This window comes from Schistocerca cancellata, chromosome 7, assembly GCF_023864275.1.
Source record: "Schistocerca cancellata isolate TAMUIC-IGC-003103 chromosome 7, iqSchCanc2.1, whole genome shotgun sequence".
Taxonomy (NCBI): Eukaryota; Metazoa; Arthropoda; class Insecta; order Orthoptera; family Acrididae; genus Schistocerca; species Schistocerca cancellata.
Window position 1 is genome coordinate 120,711,764 of NC_064632.1, and position 17,688 is coordinate 120,729,451.

The 17,688-nt window shown below is 42.6% G+C and overlaps 2 protein-coding genes across 2 annotated transcripts in view; one reads left to right on the top strand and one right to left on the bottom strand.

Annotated features, from left to right (window-relative positions):
• Positions 1-3,117, bottom strand: part of LOC126092564 (cytochrome c oxidase assembly protein COX20, mitochondrial) — a 41,452-nt gene extending 38,335 nt beyond the window's left edge. Inside the window, exon 1 of the mRNA XM_049908237.1 lies at positions 2,980-3,117. Within this exon, the coding sequence (XP_049764194.1) occupies positions 2,980-3,009 (30 nt within the window). The 5' untranslated portion in view covers positions 3,010-3,117. The remainder of the gene's footprint in view (positions 1-2,979) is intronic.
• Positions 3,118-3,164: 47 nt separating this feature from the next.
• Positions 3,165-17,688, top strand: part of LOC126092562 (ninein-like protein) — a 139,840-nt gene continuing 125,316 nt past the window's right edge. The window contains exons 1-2 of the mRNA XM_049908234.1: positions 3,165-3,699; positions 10,014-10,180. Of these exons, the coding sequence (XP_049764191.1) occupies positions 3,426-3,699; positions 10,014-10,180 (441 nt within the window). The 5' untranslated portion in view covers positions 3,165-3,425. The remainder of the gene's footprint in view (positions 3,700-10,013; positions 10,181-17,688) is intronic.

The window sequence follows — 17,688 nt, forward strand, 5'->3', positions numbered from 1 at the left end:
TTAATCTACAGTTCATAACCGATAGATTGTGGTCAGAGTCTTCCAATTTAAAACCTGGTTCCTAAATCTCTGTCTTACCATTATATAATCTGTCTGAGACATTCCAGTATCTCCAGGCTTCTTCCATGTATACAACCTTCTTTTATGATTCTTGACCTAAGTGTTAGCTTTGATTAAGTTATGCTCTGTGCAAAATTCTACCAGGCGGCATCCTCTTTCATCCCTTAATCCTATTCCATAGTCACCTACTATGTTTCCTTCTCTTCCTTTTCCTACTACCGAGTTCCAGTCACCCATGAAAATTAAATTTTCATCTCCCTTCACTATCAGAATAATTTCTTTGATCTCATCATACATTTCATCAATCTCTTCGCCATCTGCAAAGCTAGTTGGCATATAAACTTGTACTACTGTGGTAGGCGCGGGCTTCGTATCTGTCTTGGCCACAATAATGCGTTCACTATGCTGTTTGTGGTAGCTTACCCACATTCCTATTTTCCTATTCATTATTAAACCTACTCCTGCATTACCCCTATTTGATTTTGTGTTTATATACCTGTAGTCACCTGACCAGAAGTCTTGTTCCTCCGGCCACCGAACTTCACTGATTTCCACTATATCTAAATTTAACCTATCCATTTTATATTTTCTAACCTACCTGCCCGATTGAGGGATCTGACATTCCACGCTCCGATCCGTAGAACACCAGTTTTCTTTCTCCTGATAACAACATCCTCTTGAGTAGTCCCCGCCCGGAGATCCGAATGGGGGACTATTTTACCTCCGGAATATTTTACCCAAGAGGACGCCATCATCATTTAATCATACAGTAAAGCTGCATGCCCTCGGGAAAAATTACGGCCGTAGTTTCCCCTTGCTTTCAGCCGTTCACAGTACCAGCACAGCAAGGCCGTTTGGTTATTGTTACAAGGCCAGATCAGTCAATCATCTAGACTGTTGCCCTTGCAACTACTGAAAAGGCTGCTGCCCCTCTTCAGGAACCACACGTTTGTCTGGCCTCTCAACAGATACCCCTCCGTTGTGGTTGTACCTACGGTACGGCTATCTGTATCGCTGAGGCACGCAAGCCTCCCCACCAACGGCAAGGTGCATGGTTCATGCTGCATGAATTCAAAATTGTATCCACTGTCTGGAATTTCTACCTTACCTATATAGAAAAAAAGTTATGTTATCATGTTTTAAGAATGGAAAAGTGTCCTTCGACTGGTTTCATGCAATATCACACCAACATCTTAGTCAATGATGCCTCAAAATATGTAACTTCAACAAAGTTTACAATCGGCAGCACTAATCTCTGAAGTGATTGTGGCCCGCTGGAGCTGATTTGAATGGATGGCTTGAGCTAAAGAGTACAAAGTTCTGTGACAAGCTTGGTTGCGATTTTGAACACTTGTATCATTAGGTTGAGAACTTCAAAATCAGTAATTGGCTTAGGAATGCATTGTACAACGGAAGCTGCTAACTAAATAGGTGACTGTGTGTGGGGTATGCATAAGGGTGTCTTTTAGATTTGGTGATTCCCTATTCAGTCTAGATAATAATAACTGTACAAGAGACAAAGTATCTGTGTAATCACTGTTAAGACCAAAAGACACTACTTCCCACAGATGAGGCTATGAAAATTGTGGTGATCAACTGTCAAACTGCTCTTGAAAAGCAACAGACATCACATAATGCTAGCCACTGAAAATTGGCTAAAATCCAAATTGATAGCAATGAGATTTTTGGGATAAACCTAAGTATATATCAAAAAGATAAGCTAATGGTAAATGGAGGCGGTGTATTTGTTGCAACAGAGAAGCAACTCATATCCACTGAAACAGAAATTGAAGCTGCATGTGAGATAATCTGGCCAAGACTCACTATAGAGGGTGGGGATTTAATTTATTATTGACTCCTTCTGCTGAATACCACACTCATTGATAAGATACTGGTAAAGTGAAATCAGTCTACAAAAGAGATTGCAACCGACTGAAGAATATTTTTCAACTGCACCACAATGGAATAATTACAGGTTATATTAAACAGGTAGAAAAAACGAAAGCACAAGTGGTTACAGTTATGTTTGACTCACAGAAAATCATTGCAGAAATGCTAATTAATCTGAAATGGGAGATGCTTGCAGACAGCCATCAAACATCCTCTGAAAGTTTACCCACTTATAAAGCTTCAAAAATTAAAATTATGTGAGGAACCTAAGATATACTAGTCCTCTATGTATTACACCTGTAAGGGCAGTGAAGACAAGATGAGAGTAATTAGTGCATGCATAGGCACTTTTAAGCAAACACTCTTCCTGCACTCCTTGTGCAAATGGAATGAGAAAAGAATGTGAATCATCCTCTGTCATGCACTTCGCAGAGATTTGCGGAATATCTATATAGACATAATTCAGTAAATGAGCTATCCCACTTCTCAGTGAAAAAATCCAAGTATAGCTACCAAGCGTATTAGGTTTTACATGATATAGAGAACAATGTAAACCCAAACTTCAATATGGGCCAGTCATCTCTCAGCTTCATTTAAATACTTTTTGGTTACCAGATGAAATGGAACATGTCCCGCTATGAAGCAAGATATTCTTGGACAATGGGCTCCTAGTTATATGAAGCACTGCCTTGTGAGGTTTTTGGATAAATGCTTTGTAAAGGAGAGCTAAGTGAAAAGTCAGACCTCACAATCATTACATTTCATCAGCAACCACTAACACATGATAAGTATACGATAAAATCCAAGGAACAACAATCTTGCTTAATGCAGTAAAGAAATAAACATTGAACTGAACTGAATTTGTCTTTCGAACGGACAGTGTTCGTTATTTGTCCTAACAAAATTATGTGCTACTTTTCGTTAGGATGGGTACGCGCTTTCGGCTTTAGGAAATTACGATGAACTAAATAACGTAATTTAACATTTTTGCGAATAGCACCACGGTTGATTATATTTGCTGGTTTTTACCTGTTTTAACTCATCTTCTGGATCTGACATGGCTTTATAATTTTTCTGCCGACAGTTATTTCATATTTCTACCCGCAATTGTTCACTATCACCTGCTCCTCACATTGTTATAAATAAACAAACATCGCACGTCGTTTGTCTTTTGTTCACTTCGCAAGCAGCGCAATCTGTGTTGCGTACTTCAAATAACGGGAATGGGTGTTTGACAGGAAGAGTTGATTAAAGTTGTTAAATATTTATGAATTGATATATTTTTGGATCTATTTCTTTTGTGGCCAGTATAAAGTTGTAACTGCTCTTGCTAAAAGTTTGGTTCGTTACATTTTCAAACTTCCGAGAAAAATGTCGCAGGAGAGACGTGACTTTTAGGTTAAGACAATATACGGGCTTTATCCTTTTTTCATGTGTGATGCCTTCGTTGTGAATATAACAGTCTGTGCCATGCCATGGAGGGCCGATCGCTCGATCCATACGAACAGCAATTACTTGCAGTGTTTGAAAGCTGTGATGAACAAAACACAGGGAGCCTTGACAGAAAAAGTCTTGAACAACTCTGCTCCAAGTTGCAGCTTGAGGAACAAGGTCTGGAACTGATGGATTACCTTTTGGGAAATGATAAGTCCTCCAGGAGAGTGACGTTCACTGAATTTAAAGACGGTCTCTTAACAATGTTAAGAGAAGGACAAAAGAAATGGGACTCTGGGGGTAGAGGATCCCCCGGTAATTATTAACACTCCTTTCTTTTTACTAATGTGCATGTTTCAGAAGATTGTAGAGAATTTGTGTACTAGAATGTAAGACTTCTTTTAACAACAGTAATTAACAAATGCCTCCTCTATATGTCAGCCTCCCTTTCACCCTATAAAATATCATGGCTATGAATATGAAAAATGATTTATTTTTTCTGATTAGTATATTCATAGCTTTATTTGGCTACGAAAAACTAATATAAGATAGGGTTGTCTAGGTTCTTAATAAATTGCCCATTCACTCACCTTAAACTGAAATGCATGGTTATTCTCTGTATCCATTGCTTTGCATGTCATAATATATCAGTTGTTTCTTCTGTTCCTATTATTTGTCATAAGCAGTTAAATTGACTTAAAGTAAGAATCAACCAGGGCATAAGAAAACATTGCTAACTATATCCAAAGTGTTTAATTAACTGGTTCAAGTCACACTACATATAGTAAGAATCTTTTGAACAAATGGAGAATGTGAAGCTTGGAGGAAAGAGCATAGATGTTCTGGTGATAAAACTATTCAAGGCAGTATGATTCAGTCGGCTAATGGTGTCAGTCCTGCCTCACACCAATTTAACATTATCTTATCATTCATTGTTTTCCATTTATACACAGTACTGAGTATGGTATATAAAGTTTAGCTTGGTCTTGGTGTAATAACTTATCTGTCCATATTTTATCTGCACTCTCAACCACCTTATTCCACCTGTTAAAAGTTTTTGCTAAATTCAAAAGTTTGAGAAAGCATTTTATGGTATTCTTTCTTAATTTCTTCCCCCATCACTTTTATCCAAAATCAGACATGCTTCACAGATCTTTTTTTAACTTTTCTGAAGCCGAATTATCTTTCTAAATATTATTCTAAACCTGAATGTCACATTGCTTGTCCAGCTACAATTTTCTGCCAAATATGGTCTTAATCTTATTAAATTACACAGTTATCTTTTAAAAACGGATTTTACTGTTAATTAAATCAATGTTATGCCTCAAAGTTGCCGAAAACTCACAGGTACACTGTTGGACTGTGTCATGGGGTCAAATTAATGACTATATCTCCAGAAGTATTGAATTAATTACCATGAAACATTACCAATGTTCATTGGGAATATGTGCGATCATTCAAACAAAATTTCATGAAAATCTGTGATGCTCATGTGGGAACCTCTAGACCTCTTAGCATGGAATGACCTACAATTCTTAGAATTTTCAGTGTCCACCAATTTTTATTTCATCTCTGTTCAAATGTACTTCATCTATTGTTGTGATGGTTCACACCTGATAATGGCCTAAAGCTAGTTAGTGAGTAAATAAAAATTGCTTCAAAACATTAAGAAACTGTTCAGTTTGTTTCATTCTTATTATTTCATTCTGTCAAACACTGATGGAGGATTTTATTAAATTTTAATTTATTCTTTTTTTTATCTCCTATGTCTCTTCACTGAACTGTTCTCTGCACTTCTCAAATTAGCAGTTGATTACTGCCTCAAAGAATTCACAATATTTCTCATATTTTCTGACTTTTCCAGAATCCGTTTCCAAATATTGCAGCTCTTTCTTAATACATCCATACAAAATTGAGCTATGTATTGCTGTAAGGTTATCATCAGAGCCCACAAATTACTATTGTTGTTATTGGTGTTGTTATTGTTATCCATATTAGCATTATTATATATGTAGAGCAGTGACCAGGCATGTAGAAACTACAGGAAATTGCTTAATTCATATTAGCAAACATGTACAGTTCATACTTACAAAGGCAATGTTGTGTTTCGACACTGCCACCATACTGAGGTGCTTGGTGATCTTGGATGGGAAAATGTGGTGGGGAAACAGACTGGGTGTGGAGTGAGGAATGAAAGGAATGGGAAGGATTGGGGGGAAGTGGGTGGTTGATAATATTGGGTTAGAGTAACTTAAGAGTTTCCAGGGGCAGGTTAAGAGAATGTTAGGAAAAATCCAGAGAGAAAACAGACAGAAAAAAAGGGCAGATAGGAAATAGAACATCGAGGGTAAGAGAAAGAATAGAGACGGAGAAAGTGTCAAAGTAATGTACAAGGATGGAACAGAAAAGTAATTGGGCATTAGAGTGAGAGCAGGTGGATGTGAATAGAATGGGTTCAAGTAGTGGCGGTTGCAGAGGGAACGTAGGCGATGGATTTTAGGGAAATCAAGAATATTTTGCAAGGAGCATTCCCACCTGTGCAACTTCCTCATGTTCTTAAATGAGGAATATTCTCTCCACAGTACTTTTCAGTGCTTCCAAGGTAGTATTCTGCTGTCCACAAAACTTACATAGTCCTCCTCCCCCTCCCCCCCCTCCGCTTCTCCCCTTTTTACACCAAATGCTGATGGGCCCTGTGCCTGTGGAAGACTCATATGCAACCCCTACCCCATAGATTTGTGAACCATGTTCTGTCTGGCCATCAAATGGAGTCCTATGTAAAAACAGCCACTTCGTACATCAGCTCTCTCTCTCTCTCTCTCTCTCTCTCTCTCTCTCTCTCTTATTTACATATAATTTCTTGTAAAGTAAAATATGCATGCTTTCCTGGAAATATATGTGTATGGGGAAAAAGGTAATGATTATTGATTTCATGTGATCCTCAAAACCGGGATGTATTTCCTTATGAGAAACTAGATCACTGACAGTGAGTGGATTTCTTAAGACATTTCAGCTTAAAGTTATTTCTCATCTCTGTGTGTAAACAGTAACTTCCTGGTGTGTGGGAGGATGGAAGGGATCTCTGGTTGGGGAATGTAAAAGATCTGATGTAGGTGGTCAGGTAAATGTCAGTATTTGACACATGTATCGTGATGAGTATTCTCCGTTGTCCACAAGCTTCAGCACATAATGTTTATTATATAATTATTTAACTGGTTTCCTGTACCTCACCTATTGTAGAACACACCATCTGGTTTAAAATGTTTTTTCACAGTGAGCATGTAGCTATGTGCTCAACATTTACATCATTGGTCACCTTTGCTGTGAAATTATTTATTTATGCAACAGTCTCTTTACAACTTCATCTGAGTGGCCATTATCAAACGGTATACTGCAAAGTGCAAAAACTGTGTGCGTGTAATGGAACTCGCATTATCCCATGTATATACCAGTTATATAATGAAATAAAAAGTTAAATACAATCTATTATTTATGAAGTGCTTTAGCACATTACACGTTGCCAACATATTCATATGTTGTGTATTTTAACTGTAAGAATGCACCTACATTAAGCAACAGTAAAACAATGTACTTCATGGAAATCGCATAAATTATACATACTGTTACTATTGTTCACATCTTTCACACAAATCACATCAAATCACTACTTGTGTAGTATGTTGTATACATGACAACTGAGTAAGTGCCAGGAAATAGATTCTCATGTCATATTTTTTTTCTATGTAAGTATGACATCAGTATATTTTCCTTACCAGTTATGTCAATTGTCACATTGATACAGTATACACAAGTAGCAATTTTATGTGATTCATCTAAAAGATATTACCAGCATTAACTGAAAGTATGATTTGTGCTATTTTCATAATAGCCTCACTTTCATTTTTTGTAAATGCATTCTTGCATGTCGACAGCCAAGATATGAATACGGTTAGAACGTGTAATCATGTCAGACGTTCTTTAGCATTTGATGTGATAAAGCACAGCATAAGTAGCACTAGCATTACCACTTGATAATAGCCAAGCAACTATAATTGTAATAGTGAGTTTTACAAATAAGTAATAGTACAGTCGAAAGTAACCATGATGTAATTTCAAAATTTTGTGTAACTGTGAACTCCAGCTGCAAAAAATGACATTATTGGCTTTTGTGTTAATATTATTGTGCATTGTATACAGAAATTCATATTTAGATTAAGACCAAGCAGAAAAGCTTTAACTTTTTGTCTACTGCTTTCCTTGTCTCCTACCATCTTTAATTTACCTGGGAAACAATTAAATAGGTTTGTTGTTGATTGCATCTCTCCCTGCTATTCAAAAGGAAGGTGAAGTTGTAATTAATTGATGCTAGTTTTGTTCCTAGTATTATATTTTTAAATGCTAGTATCACTTTCAGATCGTGGCTGTTTTGTGACAACAGATTTCATAACTAAGTAAAAGTATTGTGAGGGTGCTGTTATTGTGCCTAGATTTTAAATAGTTGTTTACATATCCTACAATATTTTGAAATGTATGTATTGACCAAATTATCATTTTTTATTTTATGTGTATTTTATTTTGCTACACAGTTTTAATCTGTAAATGTGTCCTGGATCTGTTGGCTTGGTAAAACAACACATTTTCTCAGTCTTTGAGACTGTATGATGGTTTATTGAATGCATGCTGTAGAAATAGTTATTAGTTGGAAATTATTTTATTTTTGAAACCATTTTTATTGTCAGTTACTACTGAGATTTGAATACCCATATTGTTCACCCCCTGTTTTCTATCAAAATGAACTTGTAAGTAATGGAAGCCTTTTTTATCTCTGTTTTTAAACAAATAAATGTTACTTTTCTTTTAAATTTGTGATCCTTTGATAATTGATAAAAAAACACAGGAAAGAATGCAGTCTCTTTTAATCATAAAGTTCTTATGTACTCTGAGGCTATTATTACTTGTTAAGTTGTTTGAAATGTTTACTACAGAAAGACTGAGGGTGGACACAACATGTAATCATTATTGAATGTTGTTGCAGACTGATGAAATTCTCTCTTCCATGTATTTTCTACCACCAGTCCAGAGACCAATCTTAATTTCTAGCTAACCATGGTGTTTCCATCCCACCTGAATTAATTTCAGTGCAAAAGACAAAATTAACATCATTATTTATCTGTACTGTTAAGAAGAGTGCTGATTGGCAGCACAGCTCAAGTTGTGGTTAATGGCTGCAGTGTCCAGCTGCAAGTGAGACCACAGAGGAAAGAGTGGCTAGCTGCACTGGTTTCCATTGCTACATTAGCTTTCAGACTGTGCAGGTGGTTAAAACTATGTGGTGGAATTCTCGTAGCAAGTAGACAGTTCGATTTGGCGACATAATATAAGGTGTGTCTGAGAAGTTCGATGAATGGTCTCAGAAAATAAAGGAAACCGGAGCTACAAACAAAACAGGTGTACTGATCGTCAGAGTAATCTCCATTAGCTAAACTTCACTTCTGACATCGGTTGTAAAGCCATTAAAACTGTCAGCAAGTGCTTCTTGTGGAATCACTCAAAGCACCATGGTCACTTATTGTTGGATATTCACATCATTACAGGAGATGAAACCTGGTGCTACCAATACAATCCATAGCCCAATCAAGTCTGTGGCATGGCTTTCATCGTCTTCCCCACCTCCCTCAAGTAGAAGTTCATGATGGATTGGGATTTTTTATCAGCAAACATTTTGTGGGAGGTGGAGAACATAATGAACACAACACCATTGCCTGTTGCATGGTCTCTGGATTGACTGCTAGCACCAGGTCTCATCACCTGTAATGATGCGGATATCCAACAATGTGTGACCATGGTGCTTCGAGTAATTTCACAAGAGGCGTTTGCTGACAGTTTCCAATAGCTTTACAACCAATTTCAGAAGTGTTTTTGGCTAACGGTGATTACTTTAAAGGCCAGTAAAGGTATTTTGTTTTGAACTCTTTGATTCCTTTGTTTTTGAGACCACTCACCTAACTTTTCAGATACAGCTTTTATCTGCTTATCAGTACTCATTCCACAGTTGAAAATTAATATGATATGTTAGTTACATTTCATATACAGCAACACCTGGCCCAAAGTGCAACAAATGCAAAGTAGCCAGTGACAGAAAAATTTGCTGCAGATTCTTCAGATTCACTGCAAATTCTTGTATGTGGAAGTGTGCTTGCATGTACTGGCTGTAGCAGTGCAACTACACTTAGAGACATCTAACCATTCTGAGTGGGGACAGGCTGTAGTATCAAACTTGCTCTTCATTTGACAAGTATAATGTAATAATTCACAGTTCATAGCTGCAGCACAGCTGTCATATTCAGAGGCTGCAAGCTCTGATCTATTTGTCGAGGCCTTAAATGTTAATCACCTTTGAAGTTAGTTGATATGCCAATGATGATGAATTTTTCCTTTCGCCAAATTGTCAGTTGCTGTTCACATTGGTTGTATGTTAATTACAGATATTGCAAGTGCTTTGTTTCTCATCTTTTTACTTAGCAGTTTCTGTGATATTGCCAGTTCTATTCATATTCATTCCTCTATTAATAGTGCCTGCTTGTATTTCACTATTAGTATTTTTCAGTTTTTTGTTTATTATTTTGCAGATCGAGAAGTGTCCCCAAAATTTGTTTTTGGACAGAAAAAATATGGACGTCGCTCTAAACCAGAAATAAAAGACAAGGATCCTCGTAATAAGGATGCTGCTGTTGATTCTGACACTGAAATTCTTATAAGTATGGATGGGGATGTCAAAGATATCATAATGGTAATGGTATGATACATAACATTTCAGTTTTTTGGCAAGTTAATTTTGCTACACATATTTTCTAATTAACTATTCTTCAAGTTGGAAATTCCAGGATGTTGTTGTGGTCTTCAGTCCTGAGACTGGTTTGATGCAGCTCTCCATGCTACTCTATCCTGTGCAAGCTTCTTCATCTACCAGTACCTACTGCAACCTACATCCTTCTGAATCTGCTTAGTGTATTCATCTCTTGGTCTCCCCCTACAATTTTTACTCTCCATGCTGCCCTCCAATACTAAATTGGTGATCCCTTGATGCCTCAGAACATGTCCTACCAACCGATCCCTTCTTCTGGTCAAGTTGTGCCACAAACTTCTCTTCTCCCCAATCCTATTCAATACTTCCTCATTAGTTATGTGATCTACCTATCTAATCTTCAGCATTCTTCTGTAGCACCACATTTCGAAAGCTTCTATTCTCTTCTTGTCCAAACTATTTACCGTCCATGTTTCACTTCCATACATGGCTATACTCCATACAAATACTTTCAGAAATGACTTCCTGGCACTTAAATCTATACTCAATGTTAACAAATTTGTGTTCTTCAGAAACGCTTTCCTTGCCATGGCCAGTCTACATTTTATATCCTCTCTACTTCGACCATCATCAGTTATTTTGCTCCCCAAATAGCAGAACTCCTTTACTATTTTAAGAGTCTCATTTCCTAATCTAATACCCTCAACATCACCCGACTTAATTTGACTACGTTCCATTATCCTTGTTTTGCTTTTGTTGATGTTCATCTTTTATCTTCCCTTCAAGACACCATCCATTCCCCCCCCCCCCAGGGGGTCCACAACTCTTTTGTGGATACGTGCGTAGCGAGCACGGGACCCCGAGCCAATGTGGCCTTCCTTCCTTTCCGGGCTGCATACCTTCCCTTTCCGCATCCTTCCCCATCCCTCTCTTCGCCTCTCCTCCCCTCACCTCTGGCTCTTTCCTTCCCTTTCTCCCCATCTGGGAGTATGGTTTGTGCCTACGTCCGGAGACGGACGCTCGTAAATGTACTGCATTCTTCGCCTTCCTTGCTTTTATGTCTTCTTCCTTCCTTTGTCCTTCTCTTTTCCTTATCTCTTCCCTTTCCCTTTTCTCCGCTGCGGCGTTTGAGACCTCTCTTCTTTCCTTTCCCTTTCTCTTTCTTCCTCCCTGTGCGTGTCTGAAGGCCGACCCACGCCTTTTGTGCGTAGCCGGTGACGGGGTAACGCGTAATTCCCCGCCCCGGGTAGACAGGTAGGACACGTACGTACCCCCTGCTAACGGCCAGGCCCAGGGAGGGGTGATTACCCGAGCTGATACCTTCCGAAAGTGCCGATTGGTCCCTCCGTCCGTTTGTCGGGAGGTGTGACCTGAGGTGTGAACAATCACCTAAGGCGGGAGTGCCCTCAGTGAGGGCCCCCACAAGGGAGGAGCGCGCCATCGGAGACGCCGGTAATCATGGGGGATTCTTCCGCAATGGTTTCCTCACCTTCCACTATGTCTGCTCACAAACGTAAGTATACTGAGTCTCAGCCACAGACGGTTCTTCCATCGTTGCCACAGTTCCTTGTTGTTTCTCGGTCTGACGAAGGTCACGACTTCTCCACGGTCAACCCTTTCATTATTCAGAAAGGTGTTGACGCAATTGCAGGTCCTGTATAGTCTTGTTCCAGATTACGGAATGGCACCCTGTTGTTAGAAACACACAGTGCTCTCCAGGCACAAAAATTGCTGCGTACTTCTCTGCTCCACACCTTCCCTGTCCGGGTGGAACCGCACCCTACCTTAAATTCCTCACGTGGAGTCGTTTATACACGATCTCTCGATGGATTGCCTGACGAAGAAATTCAGCACTACCTGTCTGACCAGGGCGTAACGGCTGTTCATAGAGTTATGAAAAGGGTTGACACAAACATCATTCCAACCCGCACTGTCTTCTTGACGTTTGACAAAGTTCAACTCCCATCGAAAATCAAAGCGGGCTATGAGATAATTTCCGTTCGCCCTTACGTCCCAAACCCTACGCGTTGCTATCGATGTCAGCGGTTCAATCACACCAGCCAGTCCTGTTCCAATCCGGCCAAATGTGTTACGTGTGGCAAGGATGCCCATGAGGGTGCTTGTCCACCTCCATCCCCTCGCTGCATCAACTGTATGGGTGACCACGCTGCTTCCTCTCGAGATTGCCCCGTTTTTAAGGACGAAAAGCTCATCCAGGAAATCAGAGTGAAGGAAAAGGTGTCGACCTTTGCTGCTTGAAAATTATTCGCCAGTCGCAAGCCCACCGTGCCTCAGACAGGAAAATACAGCACTGTCCTTGCTTCTCCTCGGCCAACAAAGGAGGCGGCCACGCAGACTTGCAACCTCACCTTTAGTACCACGGTCGTTAGATCGGCCAGCGCAAAGATCGCCCGTTCAACCTCACCACTTTCGCCTGCCCACTCTATGGCTCACCCTTCGTCGGGTTCTGCTAAATCTCGAGCCCAAAAGTCGGACGCCAAGTCTTCGAAAAAAGAGCATACTCGTGAAGAGTTTTTACGTACCGCAACTTCACAACCATCGGTTCCTCCTTCATCTAAACATCATACTTCCAAGAAGGCTACAAAGAAACCCAGTTCCTCTCCTTCTCCGCCAAGGCATGTCCCATCTACAGCACCGCCTGGCGGAAATCGCCCTCGGCCGTCTTCTGTGTCGCCGAGGCGCACTGCTGGTGGCCGGTCAACCGGCCGATCGCTGGTGGCAGGGGCTGCTCCTGACCAACCTATGGATCAGGATCTTCTGCCTTCGGCTGAATGCCATTCCATGCTGTCGGTCGCAAGCTCTAAGCAGTCGTTGAGTTGACAGCACCCTTGGTCACATTCCTCCATTTTCTGTTCACCCTATGTCCATTATCCACTGGAATATCCGCGGCATTCGAGCCAATCGGGATGAATTGTCGGTCCTCTTACGATCCTACTCACTGGTCGTCTTCTGTCTTCAGGAAACAAAGCTGCGTCCCCATGACCGCTTTGTTCTCCCTCATTTTCAGTCCGTCCGATATGACCTCCCCTCTGTTGAAGGCACTCCAGCCCATGGAGGACTCATGATTCTTCTCCATGATACTCTCCATTATCACCCAATCCCCTTAAACAGTTCCTTCCAAGCTGTCGCCGTCCGTCTTTCCCTTTCTGGATACACGTTCTCTCTTTGTACTGTATACATTCCATCAGCCACACCAATGGCACAAGCTGATCTCCTTCATCTTCTTGGTCAGCTTCCACCCCCCTATTTGCTGGTTGGGGACTTCAATGCCCACCACCCGCTTTGGGGATCTCCACATCCTTGTCCACATGGCTCTCTATTGCTAGACGTCTTCCACCAAGCGGATCTAGTTTGCCTCAACACTGGGGTCCCCACATTTTTGTCTGCCTCCACGACAAATTTATCTCATTTGGACCTTGCGGTCGGTACTGTTCCGCTAGCTCGGCGCTTCGAATGGTTCGCCCTTGATGATACACACTCGAGTGACCACTTTCCATGTGTCCTTAGACTGCAGCCTCAACTGCCATATATGCGCCCGCGACGCTGGAAGTTTGCCCAAGCCGATTGGACACTTTTTTCGTCTCTAGCGACATTCGATGACCGTCGCTTTCCCAGCGTCGACGATGAGGTCACACATATTACCGACGTTATTCTTACAGCTGCGGAACGTTCAATACCACGCACCTCCGAATTGCCCCGGCGCCCCCCCATTTCCTTGGTGGAACGAGGCATGCCGTGACGCACTACGTGAGCGGCGACGTGCTCTTCGCATTTTCCGTCACCATCCTACTTTGGCCAACTGTATCCGCTATAAGCAGCTCCGTGCGCGATGCCGTCGCGTCATCCGCGATAGCAAGAAGGCAAGCTGGAAATTCTTTATTAGCTCATTTAACACCTTCACTCCCTCCTCGGAAGTTTGGAGTCAGCTTCGACGGTTCTCAGGTGCGCCTAGTTTCTCCCCGGTCTCTGGGCTCACTGTCGCGCATGATACCTTAGTGGACCCCGTCGCAATTTCTAACCCGTTGGGTCAGCACTTTGCTGAGATTTCGAGCTCTTCCAATTACCCGCCAGCGTTTCTCCCGAAGAAACGTGCAGCGGAAGTGCGACCTCTTGCTTTCTCCTCTCAAAATCGCGAAAGCTATAATACTGTTTTCTCTATGCGGGAACTCCAACATGCACTCTCTTCTTCTCGCTCCTCCGCCCCAGGACCGGATGGTATCCACGTCCAAATGTTGCTGCATTTATCAACCCATAGTCTGCATTACCTCCTTCGCCTTTATAATCGAATGAGGACCGACAGTACTTTTCCCAGACGATGGCGGGAAGCTATCGTAGTTCCCGTTCCGAAACCTGGAAAGGACAAACATCTCCCCTCTAGCTATCGCCCCATTTCTCTCACGAGTAGTGTCTGTAAGGTTTTGGAGCGTATGGTGAATTACCGTTTAGCTTGGTGGCTGGAATCCCGCAGTCTTTTAACACCAGCCCAATGCGGATTTCGGAAGCATCGTTCTGCAGTTGACCATCTTGTTGCTCTCTCCACTTATATCATGAACAATTTTCTCCGGAAACGCCAAACGGTAGCAATATTTTTCGATCTGGAGAGAGCATACGATACCTGTTGGAGGACAGGCATCCTCCGCACACTGTTCTCTTGGGGCTTTCGAGGCCGGCTGCCCCTTTTTCTTCGCGAATTTATGGCAGAGCGCACTTTTAGGGTGCGGGTGAACACTACTCTCTCCCGTACTTTCTCCCAAGAAAAGGGGTACCCCAGGGATCCATGCTGAGTGTTGTACTGTTTGCCATCGCCATAAATCCAATTATGGATTGTCTCCTTCCTGATGTCTCGGGCTCCCTCTTTGTGGACGATTTTGCGATCTACTACAGCTCCCAACGGACCAGCCTTCTTGAACGACGTCTTCAAGGATGTCTCGATCGCCTCCACTCACGGAGCATCGAAACCGGCTTCCGTTTCTCACCCAGTAAGACCGTTTGTGTCAATTTTTGGCGACGTAAGGAGTTTCTTCCGCCCTCCTTACATCTAGGTCCTGTCAACCTTCCGTTTTCAGACGTCGCTAAATTCTTGGGTCTTATGTTTGACAGAAAACTGTGCTGGTCCTCCCACGTTTCCTATCTTTCGGCTCGCTGTCTGCGATCGCTTAACACCCTCCGTGTCCTGAATGGTACCTCCTGGGGAGCGGACCGAGTGGTCCTTCTCCGCCTCTATCGCGCCTTAGTGCGCTCGAAATTGGATTATGGAAGCATAGTCTACTCCTCTGCTCGGCCGTCTATTCTTCGGCGTCTCGACTCTATCCACCACCGTGGATTACGTTTAGTGTCTGGAGCTTTTTACACTAGCCCTGTGGAAAGCCTTTATGCTGAGACTGCTGAACCTCCGCTGTCCAATCGGCGAGCAGTCCTCCTGAGTCGTTATGCTAGCCATCTGTCTTCCATGCCTGCTAATCCAGCCCATGACCTTTTTTTCGACGCCTCCTTTGATGTAGGGTATGCAGGCCGCTCCTCCTCCCTACTACCCCCAGGAGTCCGCTTCCGTCAACTGCTCCATTCTCTTTCCTTCCGCTTTCCTAAAACCTTCTTGACAACTTGGGGTACAGCACCGCCTTGGCTCCGTCCCCGGATCTGCCTGCTCCGTGACCTTTGTCGTTTTCCCAAGGATGGTACCCCTTCACTTGAAACTTCCTGGCAGATTAAAACTGTGTGCCCGACCGAGACTCGAACTCGGGACCTTTGCCTTTCGCGGGCAAGTGCTCCACCAACTGAGCTACCGAAGCACGACTCACGCCCGGTCTCACAGCTTTACTTCTGCCAGTATCTCGTCTCCTACCTTCCAAACTTTACAGAAGCTCTCCTGGTTCGCAGGAGAGCTTCTGTAAAGTTTGGAAGGTAGGAGACGAGATACTGGCAGAAGTAAAGCTGTGAGACCGGGCGTGAGTCGTGCTTCGGTAGCTCAGTTGGTGGAGCACTTGCCCGCGAAAGGCAAAGGTCCCGAGTTCGAGTCTCGGTCGGGCACACAGTTTTAATCTGCCAGGAAGTTTCATATCAGCGCACACTCCGCTGCAGAGTGAAAATCTCATTCTGGAAACCCCTTCACTTGTTTATCGTCGGGCATTTGCTGCTCTATGTGCACAAATGACGGACGCCACATTTATTTACACCGATGGCTCGAAAACATCGTTAGGTGTAGGGAGTGCCTATATTGTTGGCGACACCCCAAATCGCTTTCGGCTTCCCGACCAGTGTTCGGTTTATACTGCGGAGCTTTACGCTGTTCTCCAGGCTGTCCACTACATCCGCCGCCATCAGCGGATACAGTACGTTATCTGCTCAGATTCTCTCAGCTCTCTTCTCAGTCTCCAAGCTCTTTACCCTGTGCACCCTCTGGTCCACCGGATTCAGGACTGTCTGCGCTTGCTCCACCTGGGGGGCGTCTCGGTGGCGTTCCTCTGGCTCCCGGGACACGTTGGTATCTGTGGGAATGAGGCGGCCGATATAGCGGGCAAGGCTGCAGTCTCTCTTCCTCGGCCAGCTATTTAGTCGCTTCCCTTCACCGATCTACAGAGCGGTTTATGTCGCAAAGTTGCTCATTTATGGCATGCGCATTGGTCAACACTTTCCCGTAATAAATTGCGGGAAGTGTAAGCCCTTCCTTGCGTTTGTACCTCTTCCTCCCGAACGCGTCGTCGGGAGGAGGTAATTTTAGCTAGACTCCGGATAGGGCACTGTCTTTTTAGCCATCGACATCTTTTAAGCGGCGATCCTCCCCCACTCTGTCCCCACTGCTTTCAGCTGTGGACGGTACGACACCTTTTAATTGAATGCCCCTATTTTAATCCGTTACGCTCCCGTCTACAGCTATCGCCTGATCTATCATCGATTTTAGCAGATGACACGCGCTCAGCCGACTGCGTTCTCCAGTTTATTAGTGACAGTGAAATGACATCAGTCATTTGAAGCTTTTTTTTGGGGGACAACCACCCCCTTTCTGTAGTGGATTTTTAAGCATTCCTTCTCTTTTTAGTTTCTCCAATTTTATGACTTTGTTCCCATTGCTGCTGGTTTTCAATTTCGGTTTTTTACTGTCTTAAGTCACGGGCTGGGCGCTAATGACCATAGATGTTTTGCGCCCTAAAACCACAAACAAACAAAAAAAAAAAAAAAAAACCATCCATTCCGTTCAACTGTTCTGCCAAGTCCTTTGCTGTCTCTGACAGAATTACAATGTCATCGGCGAACCTCAAAGTTTTTATTTCTTCTCCATGGATTTTAACACCTACTCCGAATGTTTCTTTTGTTTCCTTTACTGCTTGCTCAATATACAGATTGAATAACATCGGGGAGAGGCTACAAGCCTGTCTCACTCCCTTCCCAACCACTGCTTCCCTTGCATGTCCCTCAACTCTTATAACTGCCATCTGGTTTCTGTACAAATTGTAAATAGTCTTTTGCTCCCTGTATTTTAC